At 24.9% G+C, this 16746-nt stretch overlaps 1 protein-coding gene across 1 annotated transcript in view; it reads right to left on the bottom strand.

The window, feature by feature from the left end:
* The window catches only part of LOC105363677 (uncharacterized), a 52081-nt gene that overhangs the window by 17427 nt on the left and 17908 nt on the right, over positions 1-16746 (bottom strand). The window contains exon 5 of the mRNA XM_011501428.1: positions 16244-16429. Coding sequence (XP_011499730.1) covers positions 16244-16429 — 186 coding nt within the window. The remainder of the gene's footprint in view (positions 1-16243; positions 16430-16746) is intronic.

Genomic DNA, 16746 nt, shown 5'->3' with positions numbered 1-16746 from the left:
ATGTTTTTAAAAATATTTCCTTATTCATACATTAAAAATTATTTGACAATATATTTTCAAAATAGTTTTCAGTTGATTTTGAATAAAAATTCTTTTCCTCTTAGCTTGCAATATTAAAAAGGATTAAATTAAAATTACGCCCGTTTTATTTAAATTACTTTACTTTACTTCGTGTAAAATTTACTTTGCCTTCGTGTTTGTTTATTAAAACAATTTTTATTAATATTTATTATAACAATGTTTATTAAAACAATTCCTTGCGTTATATTTTGAAAATATGTCAATCCATTTTCAATCCTTGAACTATTAAATAAAGTGCAAAAAGTCAATTGTTCTACAACATAACGATACGATTCGCTTTAAAAGTTATTTTAACTATAGATATGCAGTTTTCTACGTTTCAGTCGGTGCTACAGTGTAATAAAAAAATTATTCTCCAATGGGTGTTTTCCTACGCAGGTCTAACGCATATATATCCTGGATTTTGCTTTTAATAAGACACGTATGAAACATTGCATGGGTTCCCAAGTGCTTATCTCAGGGTAGATATGACTTATGGAGATTTTTTACTGCGCGTGCGCAGGTATTTATTAGGGCCAGTTACGAAGGCTGAGGACATAGCGATTTAGATCGTTCATATTTTGTTCTGAACTCACGTGTCATGTTTGGAACCCCTTATAGATTTTACCGACTGCCGGATGTGCGATAATTTCACATGCACACACATTAGAAAGAAATCTATGCAATGTATAATGTTGTTTAGTTTGTATTTATTATTGGATAGATTTTCAATATAACTAGGTAATATAAAGTAAATAATGAACCTCGGCTGAAACTACATTTTGAATAAGCCTATAATAATTGGCAAATTATCATTAAATATAAATGAATATATATATATATATATATTACTATCATAAATGCAATTATAATTTTACAGACACACAAAAATACCAAAACACAGACAGAGAGAGAGAGAGAGAGAGAGAGAGAGAGAGAGACAATCGCGCGCGTATATTAAAAAAATACTAATGTAAATTTAATAATTTCGATAAAAATTTTACAAAATAATTATCATCAGTGAATATCATTTTGTAATTTATTTCAAACGTATTGATTTGTGTTATTCGATATTGTTTCAAATTATCATAATTACTTAAAAATTCTAGACAGACTTCGGTGTTGGACTATTTGACACATTAACATAATGAAATTTATGATACATAAATATTATGAATTTATTGCAAAATGCAATGCAACATTCGATCTATTTTGAATGTTAAAAGAATAAATTTGTTTATTTGAATTTTGTTTCTCTTCTGTAAAATATTATCTATTTTCTTTAAAATGTTAATAAACATCAATGAACGACGTCCAAGATATACTAATATTAATATTAATATTCATGAAAGTATGATCGTTTTAATTATAATTTAAAAAAATATTTAACATTTTTAAATTTATACATTTAATGCAGAATTTATTATCTATAAAATATGATTTGAGCTTATTACAATATATATATATATATATATATATATATATATATATATAGACACACAGACACGTGACGGTCACCCTGAATTATGGCCGTCTGGATCCGGGTTTGACATCAACCCACACACACATACGGCATTTTGAGTACTCCCAGTTATTATGGCGATACTCGGATTCGTCCATTGTGATTTAGTGCAGCACGTAAGAGCCTATTTCTATTTCTACTCGAATTCCAATTATGAAGAAGTTATTGGTGTAGGTTATTTAACAACAGCGTTCAAGTAATTATTCCAATAGATAATTTATGAATTTAATTATACTATTAATTATAAAATACTAGGAATTTTAACAATAAATTTATCAACAATGAAAATTTTTTAGCCACTGTTATTAATTGCGAGGTAAGACAATTTTCTCAGATTTTAATTGCACGAGAATTACTATGCCAAAGTCTATTATTACATCAACTGGGTATAACTATTCATAGTTACGTTGTTTAGAAACAGGATTACCATTTGGACGATATAAGATCTTCTCGTCTCTAGTTTCTCATAGCTCTTTTCTCTCTATCATGTCAGCGGTCATTTCGCTTTTTATTTTATTTTTTTTTTTCATTCTTTTTTTTTTTTTTTTTTGGTTTTTTTTTTTTTTTTTTTTTTTTGGTTTTTATATAATAGCTAAGACGGTCGCTTCTTTGTGAAATATAAGAGGGTTTCTTTCTGGTTACCGCATAACCAACCGTCCTCCGACCATATCTATAGCCCTATCTTGCAGTGGAAAGTATCCTACAAGTCATGCGACGGTTATCTTACTTTTTATCTCTCTACATTTTCCACAATTTATAAAATTCATTTGAGCAAACATAATCTTTCCTACGGATGTTAATATTTTATTTGAGTAAGTTCACATTTAGCTTTCATTATCAAGCCACATAATGCCTCTTTCATGTGATAGATTAATTCTTATAGACAGTTCTTTCATAGCTTTGGCATTGCTCTAAATACCAGAGTAATAACTCTCATTTACTTTTATATATTTAAGGATTAATATCCACCGCTTTCGTAAGCTTAATAAAGAAATTACTCATATATTACGAACCTATGTACATATAGGCTTGATTAAATTTTATTTAGTTAGGGATGGGCATCCGATTATCTGTAAATCTTCTCTTTACTTTGACCATTCGCCAACATTCGGCATTGATAGCATCTCACTGGGACGATAGCGGAGGAACCTAAAAGATTTGTTAAGTATGCGATTCTATACTCCTTTATTTATAAAAACACATCTATCAATTATACTTTCCTTCTTAAAATTTCTGTAACGTATGTAAGATAATATCTTGTTCTCATAAAATTATATTTCTAAGCTTTAGCTTAAGTTTGCTTGGGATTACCTTACACTCTACGAATTCTTTGATTTTTCTCTATAATTATTTATCTTGAGGTGCTCAACGTATAAAATTTAATGTCGTTACAATTTCAAGCTGTATTATTTCTAATAATATTATTTAAATAATCACGAATATAGTGCACCTTATTTCCATAACTTTTAAATAATATATAGTATTCCGTTGGAAATGATTACGATGGAAACGATAATGATTATTCATTATCGTTATTTTAACGAATTCGACCGATACATAAAGAAAATAATAACATAGTTTTTATTTCAAAATTATTTAACTGTCAATTAATATATATTTATATATAAGAATTTAATAGAAATCATTATTTTTCAAATAATCTCGTTTTACGAATATTCTAAAATTGTCAAATGTCAATTAAAAATTGTTGAATGAAATATTATTAAAAAATGTATTTAGGTTTTTTTTTTTATCGCCAATACCTCATTTTTCACGTGGTGAATTTATTATTTTAGATATGTAATTTATAATCACGGAATTAATAAAATGTATAATATAACTTTCGTGAAATGTTATTGTTATTATTATAATTTTATTGTAAGATATTAAGATTATAATCAAATATTAATATTATTCAGTAAATTTAATCTGTGATATATTTTTTAATTTATCGTCATGACTATTTATGAGCAAATTGCAGGGGAAATCGAAAATTTTTGAACACTAAATTATGCCTTTGTACCAATTGTATTTTAATCAATGCAATTGTACCTCCAGCTATTTATACATTTTTTTGTTTTACAATGTACAAAGTTAATAAAACATTTAATTTAATCGTTTAATAAATTCAATGCATGTAATTTCACGATAATCATAATAATTAATAAACATTTTTTTCTTTTTTGTTCCAACGGTGTTCGATAAATGTCAAAGTATAGTTGGTCACACTGGATACATTATTAAATTTAAATATATTAAAATGTTGTTAAATTAATGTTAAGGAGTACATATATACGCAGTTGTTGAAAGTGATAAGCCTAAATTAAATATACTATCCGTACGTATTGGAATGCGATAGTATTTTAGTTTTTGTACGATTATATTTACATAATTAATTGAATTACATATGTATTTTATGCAAAATGCCGAAAACGACATGAAAATTTTTGAATTTCTAATATTATTAGCGAGCAGAATGACTCGGCCTGAGTTCTATACCACGGACGTGATCAACATTCCATGCAATTTTGGTATATTTAACCACAACGTAACAACAAGGCAGCAGCATTTTGATGTCACGACATATATTCATATAGATCAATACAAATATCGCAATTACCAAATTATGTACCTAATTACTTAATACCATTAAAAAAGTATGGCAATTGCCATAAGTGATTTAGCCAGAAAGGTAATTTCTAAAGTTGTAGTGTCAAAAAAGTAAAGAAAAGCAAAGGGAAGGAAATAATGAAAACAAAGATTCACATCACGTTTCTCGAAAAATCAACATTTTTAAAAGATATTTCGGCCGTTCTTTCTAAAAAAATATTTTTTTTACTCTTGATATGTAAATAAACCGTTGCAATTACAGTACAATCCGCGCAGCCGCGTTGCGATCATTTTTCAGATAATAAACAATATATCCCCGAAAATAGCTTATATGTTTATAGCTCCGTATACGATTTTCAGTTATTTCCTATACAATCATCAACATACATTGTTACATCATAGTTATAAAAAATGGCTTCGTAATCTAGGCATCGATCATTTTTAGCTATTAAATGTCTAAAATCTTTGGATTTCAAGTTTTTAATTTTAAATTAACATGCGAACGATCCTATATGAATTAATATATAATTTAGAGAGGCAATTTGCACATGTTTCTATACCGTTCAGCTGCTTCCTTTAATCTTAACTAACGAGAAAAAATTAATAAAAATTAACAATCATCGAGAAAATGATCTTTTTGTTCTTTAAATATGAAAATGACTTAAAAATGTCTATTTTACTAGCATATTTTGAATTGATTTTTTTTTAATTTTATAAAAAATTCTTTGATAAGAATTAATAATATTTAAATTCTATAGTTGATCGTCAAAAATTATAGTTTATTTAAATTATAAATTTAATTCTCATAGTATTATATTTTTTATACGCGTTAAAATCAATTAAATAACATAATATTATAATATTGTTTAGGGCAGACGATAGTCCATATAGTTACAAAATACTTTTTTAATAATGGTAATTAAACGTAACAATATTTATTATAATTTAATGCTTTGAATAATTGGATAAAAATTCTACATAATTAAATACTAAAAAATAATTTTAAAAAATGATTTTATTATAGTTTTTTTTTTTTTTTTTTTTTTTTTTTTTTTTTTTTTTTTTTTTTTTTTTTTTAAACACGTTGCTGCTTTAAAGTATTTTTCTATATAACTGTACAACATTTTATCTATCTTCGTCTCATCATTAATTTTTTTTTTTTTTTTTTTTTGAAATTGTGAAATGTATTAGAAAAGGTAGGTGTAAGATATTAAATACGATTAGTAAAATGAAAGTTATAGCTTAGCATAAGTGAAAACTGGTATTAAAATATGTACATAACGCGTAACTTCGCATAATTAAAAAAAAAAAAAAGAAAAAAAAATTACGTTGTTTATTATAACACAGAGTAGCATTAATTAACACGAGTTTTAATTTTCTTTTCTTTTCTTCTTCTTTTTATTTTTTTATCAAATGTAATTATGAAATAATTTCTCTATCTAATATAATTTATAATTAATATAATACGATTTTTGTCAATAGAAATATTCGTATATGAGAGGAATGTTGACAATGATAAAGATTGGATATAATCGATTAAAATAATTTTCAAAAATAATTTGTACAGATTTAATTAGTAGTTATCATAAAGTTAATATATAAAATATAAATGCAATCGAAATATTTGCAGTAAATACAACTCAGTTGGGATATTAAACGCAAAATCATGCATGAAAGTGGCATTTATTTATTTATAAGATTAATGTTTCATGTATTATTCCTAAGTAATCTGAATTTAAAATTATATTATTTTTATCTCTGCCACGAGATTAAATAGAAATAAAACTACAAACATAACGAGTCGAGGGATGAGAAGCAAAAATTTATCTACTGAGATATTCATTACTGATAGATAGTAGAGTCGATAAGCTTTTGGTTTCTCATATCCCGAGCTATATTATTTTCGCTTTTATTTCTCTTTTCATTTTCTTACATAAATAAAATTATTATATGTACTTATAATATCATTGGTTAAATTAAAATTATGTAATCAATTTTTATCAATTAACTATTAAATTTGGCTAGTCATTCGAATCTCTACATCATTTTTTTCTTTAAACTCTCTTTATCTAATAAAATAATTTTAAGCAATCCATTCAATTATTAATGCTTTCATATATGTCATAAAAACCTTGTACATTAATTAATATAAAATAGTATATCTAGAATCAGTATAATATACAATGAGAATACCGTTAAATAACTTATTCGTACAAGGCATACAAATGGAATAACATTTTTTCCTGTCAGTGTTAATATAAACTGCCTCTGCTAAGGATTGTAGCGATACTTTATTCTACATGTGTAAGGATGAATTTTGTGAATAAAATTAAATTAATGAATACCATTTGTATCTCAAGTGACCTTAATGAGAATATATGCTCGTGAATATTCATTTGATTGGAGGATAATAGTCATAAATAAAAAGCTGAGAAGCAAATTTAGGGGTCACAGGAATTATCGTGAAAAATGATTCCATTTTTCACGCAAAAGAATAATTGACTGATGTAAAAAATTATATAAAATAAATATTAATAAACTAATATATGGGAAATAATATAAAGAATAAACGTGATTCGTTGAATATCATTGAGGATAAATTTTTTAATACATTAGTTTTATATAATGTAAAATTAGAAAATATATAGATAGAGCATCAAAAATTAATAGGAAATCTTAGAATATGCATTTTTTTACTACTACTACTACTACTACACACACGCACGCACGCACGCACGCACGCACGCACACACACACACACACATATATATATATATATATAGATGAACCAAACCCTACAAAAACTTCAAAAATTTTTTAATTGAAAGGGCTAAAAAAACATATATACTCATTCGTGCTTATATGTGCGTATACATAACCATTGTTATGAAGATGATTGATGCTCACCCTCTGATGAGAAGCCAAATTAATGTCAATGGACCAAGCGGGTCCGAATACAATATAACCACATTATTAATGTACGGAGAAATAATAATAATAAAAAAAAAAAAAAAAAAAAAAAAAAAATTATCATGCTCGAACCGATTTTTATATTAACTCTTATTATCCTAACAGTGAGATGTAATTTATTTTTCTTTTTTTATTAAATTTAGCAAATCTAGTTTTAATGCAATAAGATTTAATTATTATGCACCAAATGGCTTTTAAATTTCGAGAATATCGTACAGATAATATAAAAAATATATGTTTATTTATAATTTACTTATTATCTAATTCATTCGCGATAAGCACAACACAAAATGAAATATATTTTTATATTTATCTCTATATAATTATATAATTATAAAAAAAATGGTAAAAATATTCTTATCCATATGAGAATTTCTAGTTGCTAATACATATTGAATATATATTAATAATGTATTTACGATTCTTATTTAATTACGTTTCATGACTCATGAATTTTATTATGAATCTACGTATCTTTTAATATACTTTACAGTGACTGTAATGAAGTATTGAAATAATTGACAATTTGATCAATAGAACCTTATGGAATATAGGAATTTCTAAGTTTATGACGAAAACTTTGTATCCTTAAACATAAAAAATTAATGGCATAACATTGAGCTGTATTTTTAAAATTCAATTGAAACGTGAAAAGTGTTGTTATGCTTTTTTTTCTTCATTTTATATTCATTTTAAAAAAATATGTGAAATTTCATATGTTTATATGTATATTTGGTTTAATACTTTATAATTAATGGAAGACAGTCAGATAGATATAAAGCCGAACATGCATATACATATACGAATATATTTTCTAATTTGAATCATTCGGACGATATATATTTAAATAATGGCATATGACAAATATTAATGAAATAAATCCAATAAATAATCTATTATTTAGTGTGAAATAACAAAAGCCAATTAATATATGTGGATGTATACGCATATGCACGCATCTGTAAATATGATTATTTTAATATTTTATAATTAAATATGTAATATAATTAAATATAATTAATTATATGTAATAATTTATATTTGCCAGTTGTATAAATAACATTGCTCGTCTGTTTCAAGAAATTTCCTTCTCTGAGTTGGGCTTTAGATAAGATTCATGAGATATCTATATGATTTATTATTATTTTCTCTACTATAGCATTTCAGAATTTTCTAACTAAAATTTTTTAGCAAATTACTCCAACAATAAAATTGATGTAGATAAAAGTAGTTATAATATATTATGATTAATCGGATGTAGAGTTCATATGCTATTAATCTGAAACTATTACTTTCTTAGCTGGTACTTTTAATTAAAATACGCCTTGTGTATGTTGAATTGAATCGCCTTGTAGAAGCAATATTATTTAATTAAGAATTCTTTATGCTTTTTCAACACTTTCTTTTTACTATGTGAAAGAAAAAAAAAAAAAAAAAAAAAATTGGTCAATAATTTCTTCATAAATAATGCGTTAAATTTATTTTATTCTTAGCGATAAGTTAATTTCAGTAAAAAGGTGTTAATATTAATCGTAAAGAATAAATTAGTAAGACATATGCAGCCGAAGTTACATATTTTGTTAGTTATATTGAATTTAATAAGTTACGTTATCATTCATCATAATTAAATTAACCTTCTTCATTATAATGTAGGGAATGGTTTTTGTGATAAATTCTTATTTATTGAATAAAAAGTCTATTTCATTGTCTTTAATGCTATTTAATCAGATTCAAATGTATTATTAATTTGTATTCTATGTAAATGACAAAAAAATCGTTGCAAATATTTTTGTAAGAATAGCAAATGTAAATTTGGTAGAAAGTGCGATTATATCGACGTTCAGTCGTATTGTAAAATAAAATAGGTCATTATTCGCTAATGTTGCGCGTAAATGGATATGTAGGGGTTACCAACGGCGTATCCCATAGTTTAAATTAACAATAATAGTTTATGTTCATAAGTGCCAAAATATCGTTGGATAATGATAATTAATTTCTACAAATCGTGGTATGATATAATTAATAAAATAATTAAAATAAAAACAAATACTATACACGCACATACATCATAATAGTGTTATCGTTAAAAAGTTTATTAACTAAAAAGTGAAAACGATATTTGCCAATTAGTTTTTATTGCAAGTAAATATTTATAAAGTGTTTTTATGAATATTCTTTATATAAATCCACTACGATGAATGCAATTGTGAGTGAGTTAACGTCACTTGTTGCTCTTTTCAATAAACGTATAACAAATAAATTGGAATAAATCGAATTTTTCGAAGAAAGTCATTTTAATAAGATTTTATAAGTTTGTTCCTTGCGAACATATACGAGCAAATTTTTTAATTTTTTTTTTTTTTTTTTTTCCAATCACAATGTAACTACAACAATAATTCCAATATTTAAAGTTAAATGAATGCATTGATGAAATTGAAGGCAATATTAAAGGAAATTTTTTTATTATAACATTATATTTATACATTTCTCTTATGGATTCTTTCAGAGTATATATGCCTTTAAAGTTGCAAAAAAATTTATATTTAGATTTTAACTATTTTTAGAAGCAATTTAATAGAGGCAATAATTCATCAACGAATAATATATATATTGGTTGGATACCTACAACTTTATTTTTAATATTTAAATAATGTAATTTAAACTATTTTAAGTACAAATGTTACGCTTAAATTAGAACATTAAGTAACAATCAAATGTTTGCTCGATGCTTTGGTATTTATATTGAGATGCTCTATTAAAATTTTGTTTAACTATATTCAAATCAGTAGAGACAAGTGCGATAAATATCGTTGTAGATGCTGTTATTTAATAGAAATTGTAAAAAATGTTAAAAGATTTTTGATATAGCGATTTATGTTTCTGAGACTAAATATCGTTGATTATTTATCGAGTTTCATTACTATTTTAGATCTAGTCAATTATAGAATTCATGTCAACTTTATAAGCAGATGATAGAGAAATGAATTGCTTCAAGTATTTAAAGAAAAAGAAAAAGAAAAAAACATTTCAAGTATCAGCGATATCACAACTTATAGCAAATTTCTTGAAATATAAGATAATCATCAGATGCTTAAGTATAAGCATTAATTTTTAATTAATAAATCTATACGCGTTGTTCATTCTTGATTAATTTTTTTGCTTTGGTTAGCGTTGTTTGAATATTGGTAGGTTGGCAATGGATCGGTCGACATTAATACTTAATCCATACACACGGGAATGCACGAATTACGGATGAAGATTAGCAAAGGGAAGCGTTGTACATTGACAATGCAGTGAAGAATTCCGAGTCTCGGAATAAGCTTCATCAATAAGCAAAACTTCTTAGTTATGATTATTAATTTTCATAATTCGCCTAATGACACAATGGTGTCCATTTTATTACCCATTAATAATGTACGTGATATTGTTATTGAATAGCGCGTTTGGACATATCGAGCTAATAATCGAGCCTATGTCTATAGAGATTACCGAGTGCATGTGTGAGATGTACGTAGAGTGTTAGGAATGATGAGCTCATCGTTCCATTTACGGAGATATGCTGGTCTGGATGAAGCTGGACACGTGTAAGATATATTTCGTGACCATACCGGCGTACAACGCATTCTCCATGAGTCAACTAACGATCTTGTTCGTATTGTTTAAAATTCAAGTACTTCATTGAAAATGGCCATGAGGTTAAAAAGTTTCGAGTTTTATTTAAGGGTACGTTGTATGTTTTTTTATTTTCTAGGATTTTTTTCTCAGTTAATCTTGTATTGCTTGATAGTAAGAAATTGCTTCGGTACGAGACTACGTAAATATTGTTTCTCGCGATATTAAATTCCGTGACCGGTGAAGAGCGTTAATTAAATAAGTTTTACCAGTTTTATAAGTTAATTAATGAATAATGATAATTTATTTACTTGAATGGTCAATACGTTCGCGTTAGCCCAATTGAACGATAAATAACGCAGATTCAATGTGTTTTTGAAATGTATATTATAATATGTATATTATGTATGTCATATTACATACACATCGTATTTTGCTCTTATTTTTTTCTTTCTATTGTATAATGCTGCATAAAAGTGAATAATTTATGCAAATTTTAACAAATTTAGTTAAAGCTCTTGGAATAATATGATTAAATATTTCAAATAGTAGTTTACTGTATTAAATAATTTCTTGCTTACCAATTATTATGTCCGCGATGCCAATTATGGTATTTTCACCGTATAACATTGTTGTACCGTTGTATACAATATTTCATACAATATTATCGTAAGAGTCAATATTTTTTCATAAAAAGCCAACGCAAGCACGTTTGTATACACAACTGCTGATTATTATTTTCCAAATGCATTTTAAAAGTCTATAATGTATATTATAATTTTGTTATTGAAATAATTTAACAAATTCAAGCTCTCTACTGTATTATAGCAATGAAAATTTTTATTATCTAATATTAAGGTCGATTCATGATGAATTTGTTCGTATAGAATTGTTTGTAAGTATGATAATGCCTGTCACTGGGCTCTATATAAAATGTTGTTAAGCCATTCCCAGTGGATCACTCAGCACTGATTTGATAATAAGTGACTCCAATTCTGAGCGCTGATTAATTCGCTGCTCTATCAATCGTGTTTTAATTAATGTCTAATCTAAGTTTTTTCTTTTTTTTTTTTTTTGTCTATATCATCATAATATTTTTAGGACTAATCATGTAAAAACAATTTATATTCATGTTGTAGAATGTTTTATGGAGGGTTATTGTTATTGTATTTAAAATACGATATAACTGTTATTAGGAAATTTATTCTCCCCTTGCTTATTATTTATTCATTAAATTTCATTATTATTCTATCCTTACTCATTGATCAATTTATTTATTAATTTTTCTGCAAGTCAATCATTATTTTTTATCAAATTATGTTACGATAGAAAAATTTACGTAATAAATTATTGCTTGTTAATTATAATCTATCGAATATTTAAAATTAAATTTTATTACGATAGATTAATTATTTTTTTATATGTACGAAGCATATATATTATACTTCAGCAGTTTTTCGCGCAAAATTTAATCTCCAGATTAGGATTAATAGATTTAGAAAGCATTAGATGTAATTTAAATTGTAAATGAAAAGAATAATGTACTTGACATATACAAATTGAAATATAATTTGACGGCTACTAGTCCATGATTCATAAAAGTTTTTATTTTTTTCAGCAATGTTATTATTAAAAACGACTATTTTGAATTAAAAGTTTCTCGTTCCCGTTACTTTCTTTATTAATACAAATTCGTAGAATATGTTTAATGAATAATGCAAAAAGTTTAATCTTTTTAATAGTGAATTTTTAAATTGAATTTTTTAGAAGATATAGAAAGGCGTACAATTTATATTTTAAAAAAAATTTGAGATTTTCGTGGTTCATTAAAAAAATTAGACGGATTATACGGATAATCGGAAAGATAATATCGATAATCATAGATATTTATGTTACAATGAATCGTTATACCTTAAATATTTTTTATCATCTCTTATCGATTTATCAAAATAGTTAAAATATTATACAATATTATCATCAACACTTTTTTTTCACCAATATATGGATATAATTTCTATATTAGTCTCTTTTCAATTACAAAATATATTCCAATTCAGAAAGCATTTATGCATTTAAGTGTGCATTTACATTATAATTCTCAATATTATCACTCATATTATTAAAAGATACAGGAAATGATTTATTAATATGATCTTTAAAAGTTTGTTATACATATTTGTCGGTTTATAGTGGTTTCGAATATGTGATTATAATAAAATAAAATTTAATGTTAAACAACGTTTACAATTATATAGAATTGTGTATATCGATGCCTTTCAATTTATTAAAAATTCTAAATTAAATATGGTTTTATTAATCAATAAATAAATGAACCAAAATTAAAGTTAAAATAAGATTAATGTGAAAGAAAAATAACAATTAATTTGTTTTTAGAAATAGTTATAAATAAATTAACTTTTTTCTACATAATTATTTTTAATTTATAAGATATTTACTATTGATATTTTTTTGTTGAAAATTTTATTTTAATAGATAAAAATATATTCAATTATTTGCTTACACATAATTTGAAATTCATTTTTATTTACTCATAAATTATCAGAACTCGATGATGCGATGTTGTTATAATAAAATTAACATATATATTTTCAATATCTCATTGGCAATTTTCAATTCTATTTAATAATAATTGAAGAAGATTTGTACTTGTAATCGATTGAAATAAATTAAGAGTATTTGAGTGATTCGAAAACTGTAATATTAACAATTTTCAGATTTGATTAAATATACGTTATACCGATTTTCAATTCTGCAATAAAAATCATTTTTATTTTCAGACTTACTTAAGTTATATTCTATCTATTATTATAAATTAATCTTTTATTATATAATTAAGTTTTAATTATTAATTATTATTCTCTATATAGTTAAACGTGACGATACAATCAAATATTTTTATTTTGTAACTTTATTGAATAACATGTTACGCTTTTTCTCTTATCTTCCTTTTGATAAATTTATAGTAGTTGTTAAGGCTTTAAATTATTGATGTAGACTTAGATAATTAGATTTCATAATAATTTTGAATTACCTCAAAGTGATCGTTAGCCCATAAATAGAATTATCTCGAAAATGTAACACAGAAATAAAACACGATGCAATTTTTTGTTCGACATATGAATTATAACATTTCAATCGAAATAATTATTCAAAATATTATGCAATATTACATTATATAACAGTAAATTAATTGTTGATCTATAATTAACGCCATTCCGTTCCAAAGCAGATAAGATTTGAATCAAGTACAGGCATTTTCAGAATGCATAGCTTGCAAAATGAAAAATAAGATTATTTGTTTGCTAATTATATAAATAAATTTTAGATTTGATTACGATTAATAGAAATGGTTATCTGCGATGTGAAAATAAACATTCTTTAATGATTATATATCATATATGTAATGATTAGGATTATATATATGTAAATATATATGTAATTGATTTCTTAATTCAGTATTTTTTTTTTTTTTTTAAGCAAAGTGAATATTTTTGGGTTGTCTTTTTTTATTAAATATTATATAATTTGATTTTTTTTGTCAATAATTTTATAAACAAATATATAAATATTATGGGAGTGAATACAATGATGAATATTCATTATTAGTATTAAATATATTATAGAATATTTATGACTTAAATATTAATTTCATTCTGCGTAATCGTTACATTCGCTGAAATTTCGTAAAAGTATCATTGAATTTACTACCAGTGTATTGCTAAACTATAATACTGTTTTTGCTACTAGATTTTCTTTATCACCCGTTGAGACTATGCGTATTGTCATTTTTAAATGCCAACTAATTCATTTACATAGCTTTTTACTAATACATGCTTTAATTAATTTAACCATATGAAGTAGAAGATTTTTAGTGTGCAAGCGCAAAGATTATAGAGAAAATTTGATTTATTTCAGTTCTACAAACCAATAATATCCAATAAATCATAAATTAACATTCGTTTAATATACCATTTATAATGAAACGATAATTATATCGGCTAAAGTACGTATCGTTTTGAGACATCTATAATATGCATAATATTTATTTAGTTTTGAACGTTAAACAAAAACATATATGCATAATGGACAATAATGTAGATGCAATTATTATCGGCAATAATATACTAACTTTTTTAGTTTTCGAGAAAGTGTTTGCATGATAAGTATGAAAAAAGTTTATGTATGTTGTATGTCCAATGACTATTGTGCCGTTTATTTTTTACTATTACTTAACTATTTCATTAATCTATATTCTACTAATACTTTTATTCTGGTTAAATAATTGCATAATTGATAATACGTCGAAATTACGTAGAATCGTGAATCAAAGTTATCTCATTATAATGATAAGCAAATTTTTGCTACGCAATGGACGAAATATAGTAGAAACATTTGATCAGAAACCACTATAAAATGTGTAGTACGAGAGAAAATGTTTAAGCTTGACTTATTGCAACAGCTGCTCGTGAAAAGCGCTACATGTACTTTCTCCTATTAATAAATAAATAAATAAATAAATAAATAAATAAATAAATAAATAAATAAATAAATAAATAAATAAATAAATAAATAAATAAATAAATAAATAAATAAATAAATAAATAAATAAATAAATAAATAAATAGATAGATAAATAAATAAATAAATAAATAAATAGATAGATAAATAAATAAATAAATAAATAAATAGATAGATAAATAAATAAATAAATAAATAAATAGATAGATAAATAAATAAATAAATAAATAAATAGATAGATAAATAAATAAATAAATAAATAAATAGATAGATAAATAAATAAATAAATAAATAAATAGATAGATAAATAAATAAATAAATAAATAAATAGATAGATAAATAAATAAATAAATAAATAAATAGATAGATAAATAAATAAATAAATAAATAAATAGATAGATAAATAAATAAATAAATAAATAAATAGATAGATAAATAAATAAATAAATAAATAAATAGATAGATAAATAAATAAATAAATAAATAAATAGATAGATAAATAAATAAATAAATAAATAAATAGATAGATAAATAAATAAATAAATAAATAAATAAATAAATAAATAAATAAATAAATAAATAAATAGATAGATAAATAAATAAATAAATAAATAAATAGATAGATAAAACAAAGAAAGAAGGAATAAATATAAGAAACAGTATAAAAGTTATGCACCTGTTGAAAATGGCAAATGTGTCATATCCGTAAAGTGTCGTAATTAAATAGAGTGGAAAGGGCACGAAGAAACTTACACCTCTTACCATTAAAATATTAGCTATTTGCGAAATAAATGAGCGTTACATTGAGCGTTATAACGATGGCATTCATCATTGAAAATCGTAAAAGAATTACAACCGATACTGTTCATACCTTTAAAGATGAGTTATTGAAAGGAATGTAAATGTGATTTAATAATGAATAGAAATTACCAATCTTCTCTCTCGATGCACCCCTAATTGTGTTTTTCGACTCGCGTCCGTAGCTGCTGTTTCCGTTAATTCCGGTTAATCTTTTAGCAACGGCGATGGGTCGCAAACTCCCTTCACTTGCTACTCGGTGCACAATCGCTGCGGATTTGCTCATCGGCTTCAGGATCTTGATACGCTGCTCGTTACCTTATTGCCCGTGCGGAACAATGTACATTTGGCATGGATGAACGTTGCATAGTTATTTTGATGATAAAAGAGGTACCGAGGAATTTGGAGGAAGAGGCACAGGAGGAGGCTGATGATGAGGAGGAGGAGGAGGAGGAGGAGGAGGCGGAGGCGGAGGAGGAGGAGGAGCTCGAGGGACAGAGGATTTTTACGTGTTCCAACACACTATCGTTGGGGTAGAGGGGCGGGTGGGATGATGGGGAGGGTGGGGGGTTTAGTTGCGTGGTTTACAGATTGTACAGACTTTACGCTATTTTGACGATGTTACTGCAAAAGAA

Source organism: Ceratosolen solmsi, unplaced genomic scaffold (genome assembly GCF_000503995.2).
Source record: "Ceratosolen solmsi marchali unplaced genomic scaffold, CerSol_1.0 scaffold3, whole genome shotgun sequence".
Taxonomy (NCBI): domain Eukaryota; kingdom Metazoa; phylum Arthropoda; class Insecta; order Hymenoptera; family Agaonidae; genus Ceratosolen; species Ceratosolen solmsi.
This window is presented reverse-complemented; position numbering and strand designations above follow the sequence as displayed.